Below are 23,763 nucleotides of genomic sequence, written 5' to 3'. Positions count from 1 at the left end.
CAGACATGCTTTGAAGAGGAGGTTGGATTCAATGACCTCCAGAAGTCCCCTTCATCCCGTGTGGTCCTAGGTTTCTCTAAGTTTACACTGGGAAACAAACAAGAATTTTAAGTGCCTGCAATACTGAAAGAAATTAAAAACTCATTTCGTGTTGTGATTCTAATGGAACAAATCTACGGTAGGCAAGCAATTTAACAGGACTAGAGGTCATGTTCCATTAACTTTGGTATAAGTTTCTTGTACTATCCATTTAGCAGATGAGTAGGACTAAATACCCAACTGATAGCCAATTAACATTTGATGCTAGCATATGGCTTTGCTGGTGGGCAGGTAGCAAACTTGGTATTAATACAGAATCTCTATGTATACAAAGATATTAAAGAAAATTTATGGCTGTCACAGGAATTCTGCACACACACCCAGGACAAAATTCATTCCCCAGTAAAATTAAGGCAGCAAGCATGTGAGAAATAGATCTGCCCTTCAGGAGTGCCAAGAAACACACGCAAGAACATATGCTATGGGAATCAAAGATGTATTTTCAAACACACAAAAAAGGGGAAAGTTATGAATTTGGGGGAAAGCTACATTTTTTTCTGATCTCTTACTTTGACTAGCCAAAACAAGACAAGTGTTTTGCCCAAAGACCAGGGACCCCCCTGTTCTTGGCACCTGAGAAGCTTCTGCTAAAATATCACTATAAACTGGAGACAAACTACAACTAGAATCGTTTGGAAAAATTTTACCTAAACAGTTTTCTGTATTAAAATTATTAAAATACCACTTGGATGGAACGGGATATATTTGGAAATTCATGTAGTGATTCTGACATTACCAAGGAAACAAAATGAAGCAAAATGTCAGTTTAAAATATTTTGGGGTGAATAAAAATTTCATTTGTAAGCAAAATTTCACATTTTTTTCTAAAATAAGTGGGTTTTTTCCCTCCCGTAATGTCTAACTTGCAAGAAATTAAAATTATTTTCCTCCATAAGCAACCTCTAGCCCCTTCATCCTATTTGGATTTGAAATCAACAGAAATGTTTACACATCAAAATTCTGTCAGAAACACACTGGCTCCAATTCTGTCATGGGCTTCAGGGCTTTCTCTTTCAAGCCACATCCAACTTGTGCCTTCTGCCAATTTGGAATGGGGCTCCAAGCCACCATCCATTCTTTCAGCCTCTATCTTAACATCAGATAAAAGATTTTTTCCTTCTTTTTCCTTCTTCTCTGCTACATCATTGATCTTTCCTGCCTCATTTTCCCCTCTCCTTTCCTTTTTATAATCTCCCCCTGTATGCAGAAAATCCTGGAGACACATTATCTTGCACTTAATTTAGCAGTTTTAGCAAAGGGTATCTTTTTCTCACGGAGACAAAACTTGTAGAAATACAATGCTTTATACTTCTGTATGCTTGTGTCTCAACATCCCTCCGAAAATGCCCAACAGATTCAGCAGTCATTTACTACATTCAGCAGAGGAGTAAATGCCTCAAAGATAATAATGTTTCCTTAAGTTTCCTGAAAGCATCTAAAAAGACTAATGCCCAGTCTGAAGGAGAGGCTCCAAAGGAATGAGACACTTTTCCTATGAGACACCTAAGAACCCATGGAAGGTTTATAAGACAAAATCCAAGAAGTCAGGCAGCAGTGGTTCTGCTCCCAGAACAACTCATCACACAAAAAATTCTGCCCTAAATCTCCTAAATCAATGTAGTTTATTATTCTTTGAGATTATTTTACTATCAAAAAGCCTGGGATATCATATTTAGTTTATATATAGCCAGATGGTATTATCATCTTAGTAACTTCTTAACTAGATACATGTAGTTTTTGCCAGTTGTGGCAAGCCTGTGGCAAGTTTCTTAGCCTTTGTTTGCTTTGTATAAGAATCTGATAGTAGTTCTGGTAATATAATGTGTATAAGAGTATATATATTGTTTAGCTAGTAACAGCTTTGTTTATTCCTTTCATTACTGTAGATTACTAATTAAGAAAATCAACTGAACATCTAATTTTTTGCATGTTTATGCACCAATTACAAAATTATTACAGCAATTCTTAACTTCTAAACTACGGTAGGTCCTTTTTATGGTGAACATAATTTTTACAAAATAACTTGAAATGCTGGGGAACCATTACTTTAACTACAAATGCGTAATGCAAAGCATTGAACAATGTGTCTTTGTTTGCTATTTCTCTGGATCCGAGTTTGCTCAAAGTAGAATTCTGTGTGCTTAAAGGTTCATCCCGTTCTATCAGCAAGTCTTCTCCTCTGTAAATTAGATCAACACCGCAAATAATTCAAAAGCAAATGCATGATGTTTATACTCCAGGCTCCTCTTGTACTAAGAGGTTAGGCATCTTTATCAACCAGTGACCTCCTTTGCAGCTTACAATTGTTATCAACATGCAACTTCACCAAGATAAATGCAAACTTGTACAAGCAGACATGCTTTGCTTCTCTCCTGGTATTGTACTGAGCAGAATTTTTAGTATTCATTAAAAGCAGTGGCAATCATGTAAGTGCCCACTTAATGCTTTTTCCCTCTCATTTCAACCTTTTAGAATACAGCAGTGAGTGATATAGTAAAAAGACTGCATAACTGTCTCAGATTGCTTTTTTAGCATCTCTTTGACAGTTCTGTGTTTAAACACTGGGGCTGATGTCTGGGAAATTCACATTAACATACTTTTTGTATGGTGTGTAATCTGGAATAACATTGTAAATGAACACTCCCTCCTAAGTCATCTGTAACCTGCTAGCTCTAGACATTCTTGCATTGTAAAAGCCAGTAATTGTATCAAACACTAAATCAGCAAACACATACAATACTGCTCACATTTGCAAAACATGATTTCTTAAAATAAATAGATAAAGGCAAATCACACTAAAAAATATCTGATAATAGTCCAACTTAGGCTCTTTGATATACTGTGTTTTATACACACCCACACGCATGTATAATAATTGGCCCAAATTACTTCTAAAGGAAAAGTGGCTTCCTTTTACCCTGGTTTATTTAATTACCCTGTAATTATGCAGAACCAACCCAATGCATGCTGCAAACTAGGCCATTTGAGTAGATGTAGTGAGTCAAACTAAACGCTTATGTAGCCCTGTACCTTCTGTCCACTCGTGGTCAGTAACAGACGCCTAGAAAATTATACGACTGCACGGTTTGTCTAGATTGAACCTTCCTTTGATATATCCCCTTAGATTATGGCAATTAATGGTTTGAGAATCCCTAACTACGTAAACCACAGGGTCCATTTTCATAAATATTTTTTCTTTTTTACTTCCTGGAATAGTTACAGTCTTAAATAATATACCTTTCTGAGGAGATAAATTTCTACAACAGCTTTTCTGCCCTTTAGAATATTCTAGTTTTGGTTTACAACCTGTATCTGGGGACAATGAAAGCAAAGGCCATAGAGAACTGTGTTAAAAAGTAACAAAAAATACTTCAGACTTCCTGCATGGATCTCTCTGCACACTGACACAGATTCCTATTCAGATCTTCAGATCCCACAAAGATGCTTTCAGTACCTCACAGCTGTCACCTTCTGGAAGGGACGACTACAAAGAGCTGTGTGTCATGTCACCGTACAAGGTGCACAGCACTAATAACAACGTTTAATGTTTGTGTATAGTGCTTTGCAATAGGTCTTCAAAGTGCTGTACTGAGAATAATTAATCCTCCAACACATTCAAGTGGTAGGTGGATTAAGTATCATTTTCACAATTTTACAAGGGGGAATGATAAAGAGGCTGTCAAATCTGAAGAGGACTAACTAGAATTTGGTTGCCTGTCTTCCTAAGGCTTTTTCAAATATCTCCACCAGAGGCAATGACAGTTCACAGAATCATATTCCAGATTTTTCAGTTCCCTGGTTGCTCGCTGCACTTCTGGGCTGCACCACCTTCCTAAAGCTATGCTTGTCAGCTAGTCTGGAACAAGACGGGATATTTTTGCTTATTTGGGGGGTCAGGGATCTCAATATTTATGAAAATCACAGGATATTTTTAGGTGAGTCATCCCAGAGACTCAGAATCTTGATGTCTGGCTACTTTCCACTCCGACAGTGGAAAAAAGCAACCTCAGTATTAGTACAAAGTGCAAGAAATCCCCCAAAAGCATGCATGTGTTTGGAAGGAGGGAATGAAGGAAAAATCCTTTTGCACCTACCACTCCTATAGCTTCCACAGCTTCTCACCACTAGCATGGGAGGCATACCTGGAAAACAGTTGTTCTGGGCCATCTTCCCAATACAGGGATGTAGCTTAGAAATTCCTTGAGACTCTCAGCAGCCAGTTTATCGTTCAGAAGCCTTCAGGAGACACTAATTCCCTAGAACTGGAGAAATACTGGAAGAGTGTGTTGCAGTGCACTGTTGTGTGCTGTACGGTCTGAGCCTTAGATGTACAAACAGATCTGAGCCATCACGCATTTAAGAAATGCAATAAAAACCAACACTTTTTTTAGTATGCCCAGTCTTTTAAAAATGACATCTGTTCTAAATCCCTACACAGCTCAATGTTTTTCACTGCATTTCCAAAGCCATTCTTTTGTAAATAGATAATTAGTGCTTAAATACTTCTTTCAAGGGGTTTCTACATTAACATAAAAATAGTGTAATTACCGATGGTCAAAATGGCATGACTACAATTTATAAATTCTAATTTCTTTTGCTGCTCTGAAGCTGATTTTCTTTCTTCTTCAGCACAATTTTAATCTGGTTTAAATGTGAGTATTATTGAATGTAAAAAAATAAAATACCTGTTAAGAGAGGAAGAAAAGTAACTACCCTCATTTTTGTAAGATTGAACAGTAAAGCAAAAGTAAAGCTAAGCCTAGTGTTTCAGGCTTTTCTGAAGATCTTTTATTTTTCATTAAGAGCTAAAAGTAGGGATGATGTTTATTCACCAAAATTAGCTGATTTTGTCCTACAATCTAATACTAGAAACAGGTGATTCTAGTAGTGCTAATTACAATATCTGGAAAGGCATCTTCACTCTAAAATATTTTTAGACTGAAATAAAAATGTTATCTTTTGAGATGAATCTGCACAGGTCAATTCCTGAAGTGCATGGCAAATCATTTAATCCAATTTTGTGTGTGTGTATGATATGCAGGTAAGATTAACATTTTCAGGAAAATGTTCTGAAGAGCTAATTATTGTTTTCCACTACAATGCAAAGCCATCTTCTATTTTTTTTATTTCAACTTTAGCTTGAACTTGAATTTCAAATAGGAAGACTGTCTTTGACATTGGAAAATCTCAAGCAAACACACTGAAACAATGGGTATTATAAAATGTGTTAGTTTAAGTAATCTTTCCAATCCATGCACAGAAGATAATTCTCAGAGAGAGTATGGAAGTATGTGTTGCAACTTCTATCACAGATCAGCTATTTAGTTAAATTTCCAGGAAAGTAACCCACAAGCTCAAAGTAACAGTGGGTCCTGGAGCATACACAATTTGGAAATGATGTTACAGACTTGAGCAAAGGAAATTACAAGAGCAACTGAGCCAAGCAGGCAATTTCCACTGCCAACAATATGGGAGATAAAAAACAGAGATGGTTTTGGAGTCATTATTTGATGAATGCATTAAAGCAGGACATGTGTCTTTGTATTTGTCCTACAAAACATTTGATTTATATGCAGGTAGGGAATAAATAACAAAAACAAAAATAATGAAAAAGCCGAGGACAAGAATAACTACAGTGCATAGTGAGCTTGATTTATCTTATGATATAATCTACCTTATCTAGCCTTGATTACATAGAATCATAGAATGGTTTGTATTGGAAGGGACCTTTAAAGATCATCTAGTCCAACCTCCCTGCCATGGGCAGCAACATTTTTCACTAGATCAGACTGATCAAAGCTCTACCCAACCTGACTTTGAACATTTTCAATGATGGGACATCCGCAGCTTCACTGGGCAACCTGTTCCAGTGTCTCACTACCCTCATTGTAAAAAACTATTTCCTTACCTCCAATGGAAATCTACCCTCTTTCAGTTTAAAACTGATGTCCCTTGTCCCGTCATTAGAGGCCCTGGTAAAAAGTCTTTCTTCATCTTTCTTATAAGCCCCCTTTATATATTAAAAGCCTGCAATAAGGTCTACCTGGAGCCTTCTCTTCTCCAGGCTGAACAACCCCAACTCTCTCAGCCCGTCTTCACAGGAGAGGTGCTCCAGCCCTCTGATCATTTTCGTGGCCCTCCTCTGGACCCGCTCCAACAGGTCCATATATTTAGAAACAATTCCCACAAATTATTTACGGCTGTTTAAAGTGATGTCTTAAAATCTCCTGGACATGCTGGAAAATTACCATATGTTCAAAGCTGTCATACCATGCATCCTTATAATGTCCTTAGAAAGTTTCACTGGCCTCACGGCCTTCCGTTTGGCCCTACCATAATACATATTCTGTACTTAAGTTTTTTGAATTACCCAGAATTGTATTTTCAAATTTGTAAGAAAAATACAGTCAGAGAAGAAACTAGGTAAAAAAAGGAAAAGATTAAATACAAAAACAGGAGAAAGGTCAATTCGTGACAAGAAGGGAGGAAAATCACCAGGTTGGCACCCCTGGCAGGCATTGTAAACCGACTCTTCATCCCTTTTTCCCTTCTTTTTCTAAGCTACCCTGAGTAAGGGTAGCAAAATAGAAATCTGACTTGCAAAAGTACATTGCGATACTGCATGACTGGGCAATAAGAGGACAGATGAAACTGAATATAAATTTATGCAGAATAATTCAAGTGCTGGAAAAAATAGATACACACTGATGGGTTCTGAACTAGATATTACCATTCAGGAAAGAGTTCGTAGAGTTATAATACGTAATTTTATGAAAATGCCATCTCATTTTTCAGTCACAGTCAAAAATAAAAACAGAACAATCCACAACACTAGAAAGGAAAAGAGAACAAACTAGGAGATTTCATTATGCCAGGGGATAAAACTGTGGTGTACTCAGATCATGTGTAGCTCTCGTCTCACAATTTTTAAAAGGATATAGAACAAAGAGGTACAAAGAGTGACATAGATGATCAAAGGCATTTAAGGACTTCTAAACAGTCTTCAGCCTGAAACATATCTTAAGGGCAGATATGGGCAGAGCCTATAAATTCTTAAGCAGAATGTAGAATGAAATTTTTCACTTTCCTCTGCCAGTATTAGGAAATACCGAATGAAACTAGTAGATGACAGGTTCAAAATAAGCAAAGTTCTTCACACAATCCATACCACATTGTGGAACCGTGATGCAAGGCTGTGTTGGCACCCAAAATTTGATAGATCCAAAAGGCAATAAAAAAGCTCAGAGTGGAAAAATCTGTATATTAAATACAAAGTATTTTGATTCAAGAAGTCCGTGGACTGCCTACCAGAGAAAGCTGAGAAAATATGCACATAGAGTTATCATTTCATCTCCTCCGTAGAGCTAGGCATCAACCTAGCCCAAGTAAAACCTCAAATCCCGCCCCGGGAAGTGGGGAGGGGGGCTTGAGAAAAAGAAAAGTGAAAGTAAACAACTCATTACCAAAAAGAACAACGTGAAATGAAATTAAGTGAAGGGCTTTAGGAGTCAGGGGATAAAAGTATAAAACTAGGTGACTAAGGGGCAGACAAAGCAGAGCACCTTGGCTGATAGCCACAGTCAAAGACAATACTGGGCTAGAGAGACATATTATCTGAGCTGGTACAGGCCTTCCTGTGTACCCACATACAGTTAGCCTAAAAAAGAGAGAACATATTTTAGGGTATGACTCAGCAAGCCAACGTGCCTCTATTAGCACAACACTTGAACATGTGCTCGATATAGCCATAAGGTCCATGGAAGTTAATGATGTTAATGTAAAATATACTTTGCATCAGACAGGCACAGAAATTTAATGCAGAACAGAAGATAAAAACTAAACTTGCTGAAAGGCCTCTTGAAAAGACAAAATAGGCCGACAGACCACAGTGGCACAGACCCGAGAGGGTATGATGGAACAGAAAGCCAAAAGGTAGGAATCAGTGCTACACATAAATACACGGTGCAAAAGCAGAAGTAGGACACATATCCAGTGCCTAAGAGGAAGCTGAGATCAAGGGAAGGAGTAACAAACAAATATTCTAGTGTTTATTCCAAGGCATAAACAAAGTTATAGTCTAATAATGGCAGAAGACACAGATTTGACACAGAACAAAATAAGTGGGAAGATGAGCCCTGTGCTATGGGATAAAAGAATGGGAAATTTGGTGACAGCAGGTAAGAATGACAGTGGAGGTAAAAGTCTGTGACAGAGTCTGTCAATTACTTTCTCAAGAAACCAGTAAAAAGTTAAGGAAGAAGGAGAAGGTTGAGTAGGCTGTGGGAGTTGCAAAATCATGTCAGGTACTGGAAGCAGCTATCTAGAAAAACCAAAACTGTTGGAGACTAGTGGATAACCAGCAAAAACTTTTGAAATTTCTTCTTCTCAAAGAGAACACTTATAAGCATTCTACCATTTACTATATATTTTGCAAACACTTAATGTATTCAAGAGATGATAAATTGTTCATTTAAAAAAAAAAACTTTCAAAAAAAAAAAACTTTCCATTTTGAAATCTCATTGACTGTGATTTAAAAAAAAAAAGTTTTTAACATTTTGAATTTGGAACAAAACTTTAAATGCTAGTGGAATGAAACCTATGTAGAGACTCCAAATTATTTTTCTATTGGATTTTCCAGAATGAATCAAAAATTTAAGTTAAATTTCAGATTTTTTCAAGTTGCCAAGAAACTAAAACAAATCTTTAACTTGCTAAATTTGCATCTCTCAAAGATGCTCTTGCAAAAATGTAACTCATATCACAAAGATCACCTTTCCCCAAACCGCACGCTACCATGAAATTGGACAGATGCCTGAAAAGTCACAAAATTAAGCCTTCTTTTGGAATAAAAATGATGAAAAGACCATCACAGAAATGCCTTGTGAAATCTCCCTACCATACTGAGAGGATTTCAGCTTAAGGACTTCTTCAGAACACTCTATAGCTGCGGCCAGCAGGGAGGCAGATGGAGAACTAAGGAGACAAAAACTGTGCAGGCAAGTAATGCGCGTAGCCCCCATGCTTGCTCGCTAGCAATATCCCAAAGCACTTTTCTTCCCTCAATAGCAGATAAATAAAATGGGTATTATTTAGAAGGGATAACCATATGGTTTGCATAATCTTTATACGCTATTTTCAGTACATTGTTATAATACATGGTAGAGACCTGCAAAGTAGGATTAAAATTTGCTTTCTGTTTTACAACGAACCGGTTCCATTTGGGTACAGAGACAGAGGTGAGGGCACTATAGCCGAGTATGTGACTTCCACATGCTGTCCCTACCTTAATACTCATAGAACAATGCAATTGTTCCATGTGGGACATATTATTGGGTTCTCAAGCTCAAATAAATATTTATCAGCCTTGCTGATAATTATTTGCTAGTAAATATTTGTTTAAATCGTGAAGTCCTGGCTTTTTTTTATATTCCATTTCTGCCTACATGCATCTGTCTGCTTTGTGTCTTCCCAGTGTGGAATGCTGTCACATGTAGCAAAAAAGACAGGAACAATGCAAAAATATCAACTACAGGAAAGAAAAACAACCTAAAAGCTGAGAACCATTACCCTTAAACTGTGTCCGTTTTGTCTCCAACTCCTCCATTTCCTCTCACCTTTTTTTTTTTTGACAATGAAGTATCAGAATCCAGAATCCATTTTTATTCTAAACTAAGGTATCCACACTGCTGCAGGAACAATACCGATCAGGGCTTTTGTCTGGATACAGTGTACGCTTTCCAATTTTCACTGTCATTTTTTTTTAGCATATACAAACCATTGCAGAAGCACATGTAAATCACCACTCTCTTGCCCAGTGGAACAGAATTTCAGTTACCAATGCCAACAGTTGCCTACAGAAGGCATCTACATCTGGTCTGCTAGATCCAAGACAGCAACCACAGGCACACGTTTTGCTTTGTTTGGAATTCATCATTGTGGTGCAGCTGAGCCTCAGATAAAAAAAACTATGAGCCTCCGGGGTTAAACAGACAAATGTTTTCAGTCACAACAACTTTTTTTGCGGGGAAGCAAAGCCATAACAATGTATGTAAGAGGTTTTATGTAAATCATTAAAGGCCTACTGACTTAAATTGTTGCTAACACCAAGAAGTTGCTTAATGTACACTTGAGAGTGTGAAGGCAGAACAGATGAATAGTCTCACAAATCTTACTTGCTCAGTTGGAAAAATGCAAAAATATTTGTTTAAAAAAAAAAAAGAAAAAAAAATCTGATTCCCGCTCATTGCCATTCCAATTTAAAAGTCAAATTAATATTCATCATTTCTGAGTGCATGATGGTTTTTACTGGGGGGCAGAAGGGGCAGATACAATCAGTAAACAAATTTACTTTCAAATCCACACAGAATTCAATACCTACCTAGCCACTCGTTGAATTTTTTTACTTCACTAGGAAGTCCCAGCTCAGTAAAATCACCAGCATGTATTAACACATCTCCATATGGCATTTGGATAGGATCAGTTCTTGAGTGAGTATCAGAAATACAGACAAATCGTGTATATCCTGGAGGTTTGGGAGCATCATGGGGCACCGGATCAACCCTGCAGGAAATGCATCATAACAAGGTTATAAAGTACTTATGTACTTCTTAGTATCTGTTTTGCAATTCTAATACTATTTTTTACCCTTACAAAAGATTGCACAGACTTCTAGATCTGTCTGATGGAAGGGATTTATTAAAACAAAACTAACACTAATGGGAGGTGTAAAAATTTTTGATGTTCACATCACAACATTTTCGTATTTGTTGGGTAGATGGATTAATTTAAAGAGATTAAGCAAAAGAGATTGAACTATCGCAGTAACTCTGAAACAAATACTTACAAATAAATCAAAGGCATTGCCAGTTTCAAAGGAACAGTACTATCCTGTTTCATTGTTTAAATATGATTACACGGTACACAGGGGAAAGATTTATTTTAGATACATAAATACATTTAAATGCATTTTTTCTAATTATAACTTTTTTTCTGTAAGTTATATAATTCCAGCAAATTTAATTAACACATTTTGGAGATATGTTTCAGTGTGTTAATGCGCAAAGCAAGATAAGAACTCTCCTGACAACAGCTGTAAATGTACGTTCAAGCCTGACTATTGTCAGGACAAATGTGGCAACTTTCTGGGCTTAATTATACTAAATGAAATCAGATGCTGCGAGGGGTGAGGCTGCATTGTTCAGAACCCAATCTCGATATTCAAAACTGAGGAAACGAAAAGATCTGACCCAGTTTGGTGAGACTTACTTATGATTTAGAAGAGGAAAGCAGAGAACACCTCTCTGCTATATGAGGAATACTTATTTTCAACTCAATCTTTTTACCCTCAATCCATATTTTGTTAGAATATATAGAAGCAAATGTACCTATATTCAGCCATACACTGTCTGCTATTCCAGTTAGGGAATTCTGCTGGAATAAAATCAAAGAGCCAGAGATGCAAGAGTTATATTTATGTCACTAGAAACCAGAGAGATATATAGAATTGTTACGAATTATTTTACTTTTACAACATCTATTTTGAAAGGACAAATAAAATTAGTTTTGTTCACTGTTGCAGTATGTAATACATATTCCTAAGTCTTGCTGGCTGTGCTTCAATTCAGGAGCTTAACTTTCATATAAACTCAGGAAAAAAGTTAGAGATCTTTGCTATTAATAATACTACCCCTGTTTACTGGGTAAATTTTCAGAAGGCATTTTATTGCTTGAAAGATATATGATAATAATCTTTAATCACACAATCTTATAGGCGGGTAAACTGAGGTGTTTTTAACAACTACACAAGATTAGTGAGAGAGAGTGAGGAATAAATCTAAAAAGTTCAAATCTTGATAAATACAGAAAAAGTTCTTAGCATTTTCTAAAACATAAAATATAACTATGAAACCAGAGTATGAGCAAATTATTTTATATCCGTCCTTCCTATACTTTTTTAGGAAGAAGAAATGTTGGGGTTTTTACAGCAGTACTGGAGAAATAGTGTTTTAGTACAAGTACCTTGTAGGCATCTTTCTGAATTTCCAGGTTTTGAGCAGAAAGTGACCAAACATGAGGCAAAGAGTAAAATCAGCTGTGATCAAATCATATGTAATGAATACCCAGCAGTATGTACATGCTAGTGGGATATGTAAGCACACACATACTGGAAATTGTAAAACTTGGCTGACAAAGAGTGGAACATTTGGACCCTGAGCGAGAGCAGCTGCAAACACTGTGTGTAGGGCTGAGGGAGTGTGCGTGTTGCAGGAGGACCACAGGCACATGTAGAAGGGCAGCTGACAAAACAAAGAGTTAGATGCAGAGGGAGTTAGGCATGGGAGGCTACAACCTCAAATGGTGCCGCTGCATGAGTGCCATGGCATGTTAAAAATGCCTATTTTGGAGGGAAGAGAGCTGCCACAGAGCGAGCTCCGTGGGTGGTGAGTGGAGGTAGCAGGGGTGCAAAGGAATACGGATGGTGCATGGTGGCTTTCAGACTAGTGAGTGAGGCTTGTCATAAGGTGCGAGCTGTGTGAAGTGTAATGCATTCAGTTCATGGAGTTCCTTCTCAAAATGAACTGGGATGGCTGGATAAAAATGAGGGGGAGCTGACCCTGGCTATCGTTGCAGCCATTCAAGCGAAAAAGTAAACATATTTCTGATTATTGCTCTCCCTGCCCAGCACTTCCCAAAGTGAGTTACAGGTTGTATTAGTAAGCCATCTTTAAATTACACATACTACCCTGGCACAATATAAGGATATGGACTGGTCTAAAATAGAACTTTTTGACTTTTCATGGAAGGATAGCCTTTAAAGCAGGTGCTTCTTCTCCTTCAGAAATCTTTTAAAGCTCGGCAGTAAGTTGGGTGTTGGGGAGTAGCATGCATTTCACATGTTTCTCCTCTGAAGCTGAGTGGAAAAAAACAACAGACTTACCATGACAACCCATGCAGCACACAATACACATGCTTTTTCTTACAGTTTGGATGGGGACAGGGAAGATGTGGACAGCATTTTCCTGGTTGCTGAGGTATGTATAACTTTTAAATCCTGTGCAATGGGCCAGAGTATTTTCACGGGAAAAAGGCATCAATACAAAAAACCTCAAATAAATGAGATGCAGATTTTCACATTGAAGTGATATGCACACACTGAGGCTGGATATAGGTAAAAACATATGTCAAGTTTCACAAATGCATAAAACTTGTATTACTGGAAATAATTTCTGAAGGCTCAATCCCCATATTCTTGTGTAACACATTCCCACAGCAGCTGTCACACCAACACTCAATGCACTGCTTGCAGCGTGAGCAGAGGAGTAAAGATCTGTTGATTATTTTTGTGCAAATGAATTTGTTTTTTTGAAAGCAGTACGAAAACTTGTGGAGAAACTGAAAAGCAAAGTTAAAAAAATTCAGAGCAAAACCACTGCCAGAGTTTTGTTTATACGCTAGATTTCCGTGGCAGGACAGGAACTTCCCAGAAATGACTGACGGACTTGAAAACACTACCAGAATTTACCACCCTTCTTGTCAGTGGCTACCCAGTCATCTCACAAGCACAGGAATGCCAGGCTAAGATGGGGCTAGGAAGGGCTGTCAGCATGTTGTGGGTGCTAAAAAGTGAAACAAGAAATATAAAACTGCATGGAGTACTAAGGAAGAGCTGCCAAATTGAATTCAGAAGAAAAGGAGCACAAAAAAACCTCTGTGGTTAAAGTAGTTTACTACAAGTTCAATGTTAACAGGTCTATGTGAAATCTGCTTATGATTGCCTGCGACATCACTACTCTAGGTACTTTGAACTATACACAAAAACAAGGCAAAGCCCTCACCTCCTTGAAGTCAATGACAAAACTTGCATGGACTAAAGCAGGGCTAAGATTTCACCTATAACAATGATGTGAATAAAAGGTGCTTTTATTACACTTTTTATGTCTAGTTTTTCCTTCTTTGTTATTTTTCTATTCATTGGTAGAGACCAAAAGCAATCCTGCTAGTATTCAGAAACATTATTTTCAATTTCGGTACCAAGAGAAAGAATAGGTCAGGTTGTGGCAAATGTTTCAATTTAGCCTGTTTTTCTATTTGCACGACCTTCTTCAGTAGTATTAATCATTCACGAGAGATTGCTAAACTCTTCTGAAGAACCGTTTTCTAAGGATAGATTATTTTCAACTACCTGCTTAGGTGCTGAACTTCTATCATGCAGTTGATTGTCTAAGCCCCCCAGTAATATGATTTGTTACTGGTTAGAAGTTTAAACAGCATATTGTTGAGTACCAAGTGGATACTAATAAATAACTTATTTTCAGCCCACTAAAAACATTCAGCTTTTAAGACCAGTGAACAAATTCATGAGTGCCCAGAACTGTCTGAATATTCACAAAGAATGGCTAAGCCTCGACAAATAAAGCAACCTGCGTTTGGCATTTTCATTTGTAAAAGTATTTCTGAACACACATTTGTTTGTTTGTACTTTTGCTACCATTTGCCAGCTCTATAAACAAAAGATGTTTCCCAGGGCTAACACTCAATTCATTTTACTGTTTGCACTTCGATAGTACCTAAAAACACCCAACACAGACCATAAGCTAATACACTGCCCCGCAAAAACTGAGTGTTCGATCACCAGCCTGGTATATTCAGATACTTTTAATACAGTATCTCATTTTTGCCAAAGAATGTACATAAGCATTCACTGAATAGACACATAGCATTCAACCAGTCATAATTGCTTAGTTTTTTAACTGCAGAAATCACGGCCTATGTTTGTAAATTACCAAATCATATTGAATACCAAAAATGTGAATAAGGTGATTATTTATTCAATCTTCCTAAAGGGAAAAAAGTTTCCATTAAAAAAATGAAAACCAGCCTTCTGATCTAAAGATAAGGCTGCTTCTCTCTTTAATAAAAACAATAAAATGGTGCAGACATTTTTATTCCCTATAAAAATACTTTACAGTAGAATTTTATACTTAATTTATTTGTAATAGCTTTACTGTTTTGCTCTTCCTTCTGGCTTTAAACTTTATGGCAGTTTTCATTTTGTAATTATAATTCTCCACTTTACGTTACAAGTAAATCATTTAGAGCAGTTAATTTTACTGATGTTGTCATTATATGAGAAGTCAGAAACAAACACATTATTTTAATTACTCTTTAAGCACTCGGCATCTTCGGCACATCGGTATGGAAGTAAGTTGTCGGATGGGTGCCCACACTATTTTATTTATTTAAGTGATTTTTCCCTTGTATGTAGCCGTAATATAAGTAACCAAATAATATGTGTCGTACAGATAAAGGCTTGGTATTTTCAATAGCTATTTACATCAATAAGCAAGTGCAAAATGCAAACAAACATTATTTAGATTGCAGAAAGTATCATCCTTGTAGCATCTCTTATTTTATCACCACTGTTTGTTGTTTATTTCTCTTTTTAATACATAAGTATTATGTATTAAAGTTATGCTAGTGGAGTGATCTTTCTCTCATCCTTTAACAAAGTACTTATACTTTCCAAATAGACTGATTTTGTATCATTACAGCAATTATTATTAGAAAGGCAGCAAAACAGTGCTCTTTGAATCCTTTTTGACTGGTCCATCAAATACCACATCGACAAGGCAATAACAATTCAGAAGGCTGTGCTAGAGCAATAACAGAACTATAATACTTACATTTGCACATGTGGGGGCTGAAAACGTCCCTGGTTAATGTTGTAGAACGTGAAAGCCTGTGTGGGGTTGGAGCTGTACTCATCCACTTCAATTATGAGTCTACTGTGCTGATGCCTTCTAGCTGCCATAATGTGCGACTGGGCAAAAGCCATGCTTGCACTGTGTAGTTCGGCTTTTTCAGGCGATCATATCTGCTATCTTCCTACATCGACGGAAGAAGACCATGACATCTCCTTACCTAATCAGCACGCTCCCCTCCGAAAAACCTAAAAGCAGATTGAAGAGATGGAGCGTAACTGTTTGACAGTTAATCTGTTTGGAATTTGCTTTATTTAATATGAGATGAACATGAAGGGGGGATATGGAGGGACGAAGACACACAGCCCAAAGAACTCATGACAAACCTTTCCAACTCAGCAATTTGATGAACGTACTTTCGCTGGGGGTGGGAAGCAGGGAGTGGAAGTAAACTTACTACAGAACACAGGGGCAACTTTCTCAAGTATTTCAGAAATTTAATACAAATCTAAAAGACAAGGCAGTCATTCTTCAGAATGGCGTGTCAAATAATAATGTTTCTTCAACACAATCATTTACTTTCTTTTTTTCTTGCATTGCTAAATGTTTATTCCCCATCCTCTTTCAAAAAACCCCCACCAAACCTGAAATTGAATACATACAGGTGTGTATGACTAAAATGTGAGTTAATTAAACAAGAATCAATTTAACCAATTCTTCAGAAAGTCTGTGCCATTTATTATGGGGAAGCATTGAAAGTGGCTGCTCTTTACATCCTAAGGAACAGAGCAAATAGCGTTCTGTGCACTTGCTCCTGGTTTTATAGTATCACCGAAGGAACTCCTGACACGAACACCCCTCTTCAAACACGTTCTCTTCACAGTGAGCGCTAGCCCAACATTCTGGATTCACTGGAAAAAAGAAAGTGATTCAAAGGCTAACACACAGTTAAATGTTACTAAATATTAAAAAAAGTAAAATCCATACAGGTTTTATGTTTGGGAATAAATTTTTCCCTGAAGGTTATGCAAGTCTAGAATAGCAGCACTGACAATGGGCAGAGGAACAGCAAAGTGAAACCAACTGGAATGCAAAGAGTATCCCCTAGAAACAGAAGGAAGTAATTTAAATGTGAATTTTACTTTTATTTCCCAGTTTAATAAAAAATGGATTACAAGCTATAAAGGTGGGTATTTTTACAGTATAATTCTGCATCCTTTTTAAAAGTTGTCTGTCTTAAATATTTACTTTCATCAAAGCAAGGGCTCTCTTCTTCTAGGGAATATAAGTAGTCTGCTTCAGAAGATGTATTTCATGAAAAGCCATGCTAGAATGCAGCAATTCACTTAGTATGTGCAGCTTCTGGAAAGCAAGACTGCAAGTATTTTGTGTGACCTTGCTGATGTGCCTTACTTCCACTCTGAAGGGACCGCTGCCAAGCGTGATGGATGAAGGTGGTCTTCATAATCACTCAAATTTTTAAAGCTATTTACAGGTACTTTGGTCCAATTCAGTTCTAGCGGCAGTCAAGCACCTAAGCATCTTTAAAAATCTGGGCTTCAGTCCCTTGCTTAACTACTACAGATGTTAAGTGCTCCAAGAAGCTGCGGTGTATTTTTGTTTTGGGAAATCTTGTCCTTAGGAAACTGAAATGAAAGATTCAGCTCAGTTTTGTTACTTGCTGAATGGCTGTAAAATGATGACAACTTGCTGTCACTAACAACCCGCAGGAAAACAGTCTGAGAATAAAACAGCAGATTCCTTCATGCCCTCCCCTAGAATTGAGTGGTAAGGAAATGGCAGAATAACAACAAAGAAAATTTGGGATTGAAAACACTCTCAGATGCCGCGTTCAAGCTACAGAACAAGCAGCAGCACAAAGGAATGTGCCAGAGCAGGGGGAGGGACGGCAGGCACGATCCTTGTAAGAATAATCAAGTACAAATTGCTGCATTTAGGAAATAAGAAATTATGATGGCAGATGTGAAGAACCCTCCCTGAGGAGCCTCCTGTATTAAATGATGCATTTGTAAAGAAGTTTGAATAGGCAAGGTCAGAGATTTTACAGGGGGCAAACTGTTCTAAGTGAACCTACTTCTGTTTGAAAGAAACTATTAGAACCAGTGACCTCTAGAAATATTCTCCAGTAAGATTAATAACTTGTAATTCCACAGATCTACATAAGGATTTCAAACTACCTGAAAAACACAGCCTTTGTTTTATAATTCAGTGATTATGCCCACTTTACACACAACTGAACTGCAGTTACTAAGAAGTTAAGGCACTGCCTTGGGGACCTAGAATCTCCCTTTGGCCTTAGTAAGTTGCCAGGAACTCACAGCAGCTGAGAAAATGCCTTCTGCCAGCCTCCTCTTTGGGTCCTGTCTTTTATGACTTCTCTCAAGTTACACATCAAATATGATGCAGAAACAACAGATGTATTGCGGGTACCCCAATATCCACTCTTAAGCTCTGCTTTCGCTTTCTGGGTAAGTGGAAAATATCACTTACCAACACAAAGTAACTCAAAAGAACAAATTCATGTGCAAACAGAAACAAACCACAGCCAGCACACCCCTGATACGCCCATTAGTCCTGAAGAGTTCTTTTAAGAAAGGAATCAATCCTTGCACATGGGAGAGTATGAATCACGCCATTAGGCCAGCTTGAGATGATGCGAACCACAGACATTCAGCAAGAAGTTCACCATATAAACATGTAAAAAATGGGAAGACAACATATTTCACTTGAGGTAAGGAAAAAGAAAAGGACAAAAAAAAAAAAAAAAAAAGAGATGTGACAGCACTGCTAAGCCTTCTGCCAAACGACAGTCACCCAGCATCAACTCTGGACACATAAAAAGCACCCAAGACCAGAAAAGAAAGCCAGATCCTGCAATAAAAATAAAATAACTGGCATTCGTACGAATAGCCTGTGCTAAACAAAAATCAGCTATGTAACAGACATAATCAGTAAGCATAATTCAATAGCAAGCTTAATTCAATCTCATTTCAGAAACACACACAGATGTCTTTGAACCTTACCTTTCAGTCTAGGGCTTTCTTCCTGCATAAGTGGTTGGCTTACTACTAACATTCTTGGTGTTCGACAGAACAAGCTGTCTCTTTCCAGCTTGACTGATAACCAGACTGACACCCATTACTCCCCTCTTTCTGTTTCCATTTTCAATAGTCCCCCAAATTGTAACTTTCTTTCTTTTAATATTCTAAAATTTCTTCCTTCCCCAAACCAGAGTATAAAATGCAGCAGGGAAATAATTATCTGCTTCCATAGCATGCAAGTTTTAAAATTATATGCCCAGCATTAACAACACAGAGCATTAAGACTCAAATCCCCACAGCAACAACATGCTAACCATCCTCTTCCCCCAGACTTATGGAGCTGCGGGATGTCTGCCAGGGAAAAACAGAGAAATGTAAAAAGGACTGCAAGAACATGAATACTAAAATAAATATCACAAACCTGGCTGTTAGAATCACAGACTGAGAAAAAGCTATTAAATCAGCTAAGCCATCTTCTTACTGATGGCAGGAATGTTCTCCATACATTATTTTTCTGCTGCTTTCTCCAGCCTGTGTTCAAATGTTCACAGAGCTCTGACCCAAAGCCCACTGTGTACAACGGATACTGCTCCACCGTCTCCAGAAGGCTCTGCATCAGGCCATAAACTATGTGGACTGCAACATCTTCCCTCAGGAATTACTGGACTAGGCAGGTGCCTGGACCCAGATGTATATTTAACTACTTCAATGAGATCCTCAAATAAATCTTTGTATTAATTTTTTTTTTACTTTTTCAGCCTGAATTTTCTGGTATTTTTGTCTCACAGCCTTTTTGTAGAGCTGGCATAATAATTTCCCTCTTTTACATGAATTTTCCAGACTGTTTATGCATCCTATTTCTCTTTTTTCCATTTTCAAGCCAACTTTTTATTTTAATCTCACTTTTTCACTCACAGATTCTGCTTTATGTTCATCCTTCAGTTCACCCTCATGTTTGCTCTCACCATATCTCACTCCATCATCCCCGCTGTTCCCTCCATCATCTACCCTTTGTCTCTAGCTTAAAAACACTGAGACTTCCTGAAAATTATTCCATCAATAAAAAATATGAATCTAGACTCAAAACCAACACGGCTCAAGCACATATCACTGAAATAGTAATTAGAAACCAAGAAGAAATACTGACAATGACGATGATGATAGTAAAAAAGAAGTTCTAAATCAAGAGAGAAAACTGTGAAGGAGTTACCTGTTAAGCAATGAACTTCACTAGGTTACAAAAAATGTGGAGGTCAAGAAACACAACACGGCGATAGCATACTCCAGCAAGAGTTGAAGAGAGGCAGTTGCCAGATTTTGCACTAATAACAGTGAGATAATATGAACAAATAAGAGGACGCTGGGACTTTCAGCAGTACCAAGATCAGTGGCAAAGAGGTAGCTACAGAAAATGTGTTAGTTTTGTTCAGAGATACTGACAAGCTGGGATTTGGGGAAGCAATGAAGAAAAGAAATGTAGTTTAAAAAAGAAAAAAAACAGGCATTTCATGCAGCTATAAAACTTCAAAGCCGTATTTTTTCAGGGAAAGCCAGTAAGACAACAGCAGTAAAATACCCTAAAGAAGCACATGAGAGTTTGTGATAAACCACATAGTGACACAGTTGCTTCTTGTGCAAACCTCGGATACTGTTAACCGGAAAACCTTTCAAGAACTTCATCAAGGGTTCAGGTCTTCCCCTATACTGCACTACAGTGCTCTTCGTGCACTGTCAGGTCATCCTTTACCCAGGGAAGTAGACCCTTTATTTAAACCCAAAAAAAGGGCTACAGAGTATTCTGCAGCAATGGTCCCAATTGTCGTAGTAACATTCCTATAACCACTAGTGACTGACTTCATTACCACAAATTACTATTTTTGTTTTAACGCATCCCCCCCCCCCAAATCTTGTTATAGACTGACCAGCAATAAGCGAACACACTGGAATCAGTAAAACAGTCGCTTACTATGAGAAATAGACTGAAAATCCTAAAGGTTTTTTGCTGTCTAAAATACCCATTTCAGATACTCCAGATAGAAGCCAATCAATGGAATTAGTCTGCTATCTTTGTTCAGTTCTGCCATCAGGAAATTAATACTGAAATAATCCTAAAAAGGCATTATTCTGTGGGAAAGGATGAGCCAGGCAAATCACTCTGCAGATGAAAGCTTTTCCAAAGGGATACACTCTCCTCTTCCTCCTCTTCATTTTCTGAAACAGAATGCAAGTCCTGGCAAACCAAAACCACCAAGTCTCCCCTTACCAGACTGGTCTGGACTCACTTGACAAATGAGGACCTTAAAGTTAAGGCAGCATAACCAAATGTCATCAAGATAACTTGTAGATTTAGGTCGATCATGCACATTTCTACTGATGGAATCATTAGGCTTTCTAAATGAATACGATTTGTCATACACAGAAACATTTCCCTTTGCATTGGAAAAATAAACAAATAAAACTGCAATGTATTGAAGTGAAATATGCCTTTATGTACCCCTTTTTCCCAAAGCAAAGGCTTTATCTACCTGCAATCTGTGTCAATGAGAACTACACAACAGCGATAAAAAAATAACAGACTCCTCAAGGATAACTGAATTACAATCCCATAACCTATCATGCCATTTCAGGTGTTTACCGCCCTCACAAACTTCCCAGAGTTCTTCACAAGGAACGTAGTGACCTAGAAATCCTGCCGGGAAACCTCACCCTGCTTCAGCTACAGAAGCAGTACGGCATTTGAGCACATCGTTAATTTTTCTAAATGCCAGTTTAGCGGTGGTGAAACGTGCCACGGTGACAGCCTTCACGCCTGCAGCCCCTCCGTGCCCAGCGCTGGCCGAGCGCGCAGAGGGCTGGCACCCAGCCCTGGCCGCCTCTCTGCCTCAGGCCACCACCGCCGAGACCACCGCCGAAGGGCGGCTCTAACTTCATATCCACACAGGCTAAGAAATCCCCGGGTTTAAGCAGCAAGTGTACAAACAGGAGATGGTTTTGTAATGCAGATTTATCTCCAAAAAAAACCCCAAAACAAAACAGAACACGCTCACCGATCCACTCTGTGAGTACCATGAGATGGCAACATACACTGCTCCATCTGCTCCTCGGGGCACAGCATGTAGTTATATTACAGTGCAAGTTTGTAAAGTTGTCTTAAGGTCAAAAATTGGTATAAAACCTTTACAAGTGCCTCCTTACCATGGATTTCACAATCCTCATCTGGTGACTAGAGCACATATGCTCCACTATGGTATTTTCAAAACCCCTTGCCTATGGTGTATCTTTAATTGAAAGAGATCTTGAGCATCTCATTTTTCAGTCTCTGCTCTCTTCAGTGGCTTCTGCTGAAAGAAGTTGTACCATCCCCCTAATTTATTAAGGGGACTCTTTGTGTGGTCTTTTTAAAACACGTCTGAGATGGTTTTCTGTGCCAGCAAATCTCAATTTGCTAACTGTTATCAGCCAAATAATACTCAGTTCTGTGATTGTACTTTTTCCCCGGAAGTCAGAGCTATTCCCACCCATATAACCCAAACCAGGGGGCATAATCCTGAGTTACTTGTATGCCTCAAAATCCTACTGGCTTCAATGAGAAGAAATGCAAGATCTATCCTCTTCTGTTTAGAATCTCATATTTCACCTACCAATGAATACTCAGTCCCTTGTCATATATATCACATATTTGTTAACTGCAGATCTACAAGGCACCGAGAAATGTGTTTCGTAACGTGAAAAAATTCAGCAACTTAAGTAAGACCTTTTATTTCTCTGTAATTAAAATTAACTTAACCTGCATTGGAAAAAAAAACAACAAAACCCCCCAAGATATTTCTCACCATGCTAAAACACACATCACTGTTCTCCTTTGCTGAATCTAATTACCTGCCATAGTATGACAAAATTCTTCATTGAAATTAATTTTTTTCTTCAAATTGGCTTTCTTCCATTGCTCTCAAACACAAATATTATATATGTTTCTCTCAATACTTTATTTATAAAAAAACTAACATACTTGTTAGCTTTAACTGTCATAAAAAAAATTATATAGACACAGGAAGTAGGAAATGAGATAAATTATTTGTCTTCTGGAACTATGCCCTAACATCCACTTCTGCAGAGCTCCCTCAAAAATATACTGTACCTACTACATGCCAAAGTTCCGACCTGGCGTCCAGAAAAAGAGACAGACAAATGAGTTCAGAAAATACAAAACTTGCACATCTGCCGATGAAATCTAATTCTGTATTTATTTAAAGCAGTTACCACTTGGAAACCTCTTAGCTAGTCTTATTTTGAATTATGATTGTATGTTTTTATATTACTTTTTCTCGTATTTCTACCTAGGTTCCCAAAACTACAGTAACTGAATATTCTATTTATGAAGATTTAATTTTATTTTGGCTCTTCAGCAGTATCATTTTCTGAATCAAAATAACTGTTCATTTATTCAGTTTTAAAAATACACACAACCTAATAATATTGCTTTGTTTTCACCTTAAACTTCCACTTTACAATATATCCAATATATTTTAGACTTAAACAGTGCAATACTCTAAGACTTAGAAATAGACTGAACATTTGTCAGGGCTAAATGCATTATTGTAATCCTACATATGATCTTGCCTGAATGTATAAAACATTATCATATTTGGATAAAACATTTAAATGGAGAGATTTTTCTCAAGTAAAACCACATTTTTTCCCTGAAAAATATACTGTTTTGGCTCGATATTACCTATATTTAACCCAAAATACCTGCAGAGGTAGCTAATCTATTTAAGTAATTACCTCTAGGGAAGGAAATTTTAAATAAATACCTAAAAGCCACAAAACTGATTCCTCACTCTAAAATTTTGCCTTCATCTCTGGCAGTATTTCAAAATCTACATTACTGAAAATCATG

The 23,763-nt window shown here is 37.6% G+C and overlaps 1 protein-coding gene across 4 annotated transcripts in view; it reads right to left on the bottom strand.

Annotated features, from left to right (window-relative positions):
• MPPED1 (metallophosphoesterase domain containing 1) overlaps positions 1 to 23,763 on the bottom strand; it is a 65,459-nt gene that overhangs the window by 34,630 nt on the left and 7,066 nt on the right. For 2 of the 4 annotated variants that reach the window (XM_063354713.1, XM_063354704.1), the window contains exons 2-3: positions 15,784 to 16,049; positions 10,479 to 10,660 (exon numbers count right to left, since the gene is read on the bottom strand). In XM_063354713.1, coding sequence (XP_063210783.1) covers positions 10,479 to 10,660; positions 15,784 to 15,935 — 334 coding nt within the window. In that variant the 5' untranslated portion in view covers positions 15,936 to 16,049. Of the gene's footprint in view, positions 1 to 10,478; positions 10,661 to 11,484; positions 11,531 to 15,783; positions 16,050 to 18,845; positions 19,165 to 23,763 lie in introns of those variants that run through there. The other 2 variants (XM_063354721.1, XM_063354729.1) reach the window with 2 other exon arrangements.

This window comes from Chroicocephalus ridibundus, chromosome 1 (genome assembly GCF_963924245.1).
Source record: "Chroicocephalus ridibundus chromosome 1, bChrRid1.1, whole genome shotgun sequence".
NCBI classification, from domain to species: domain Eukaryota; kingdom Metazoa; phylum Chordata; class Aves; order Charadriiformes; family Laridae; genus Chroicocephalus; species Chroicocephalus ridibundus.
This window is presented reverse-complemented; position numbering and strand designations above follow the sequence as displayed.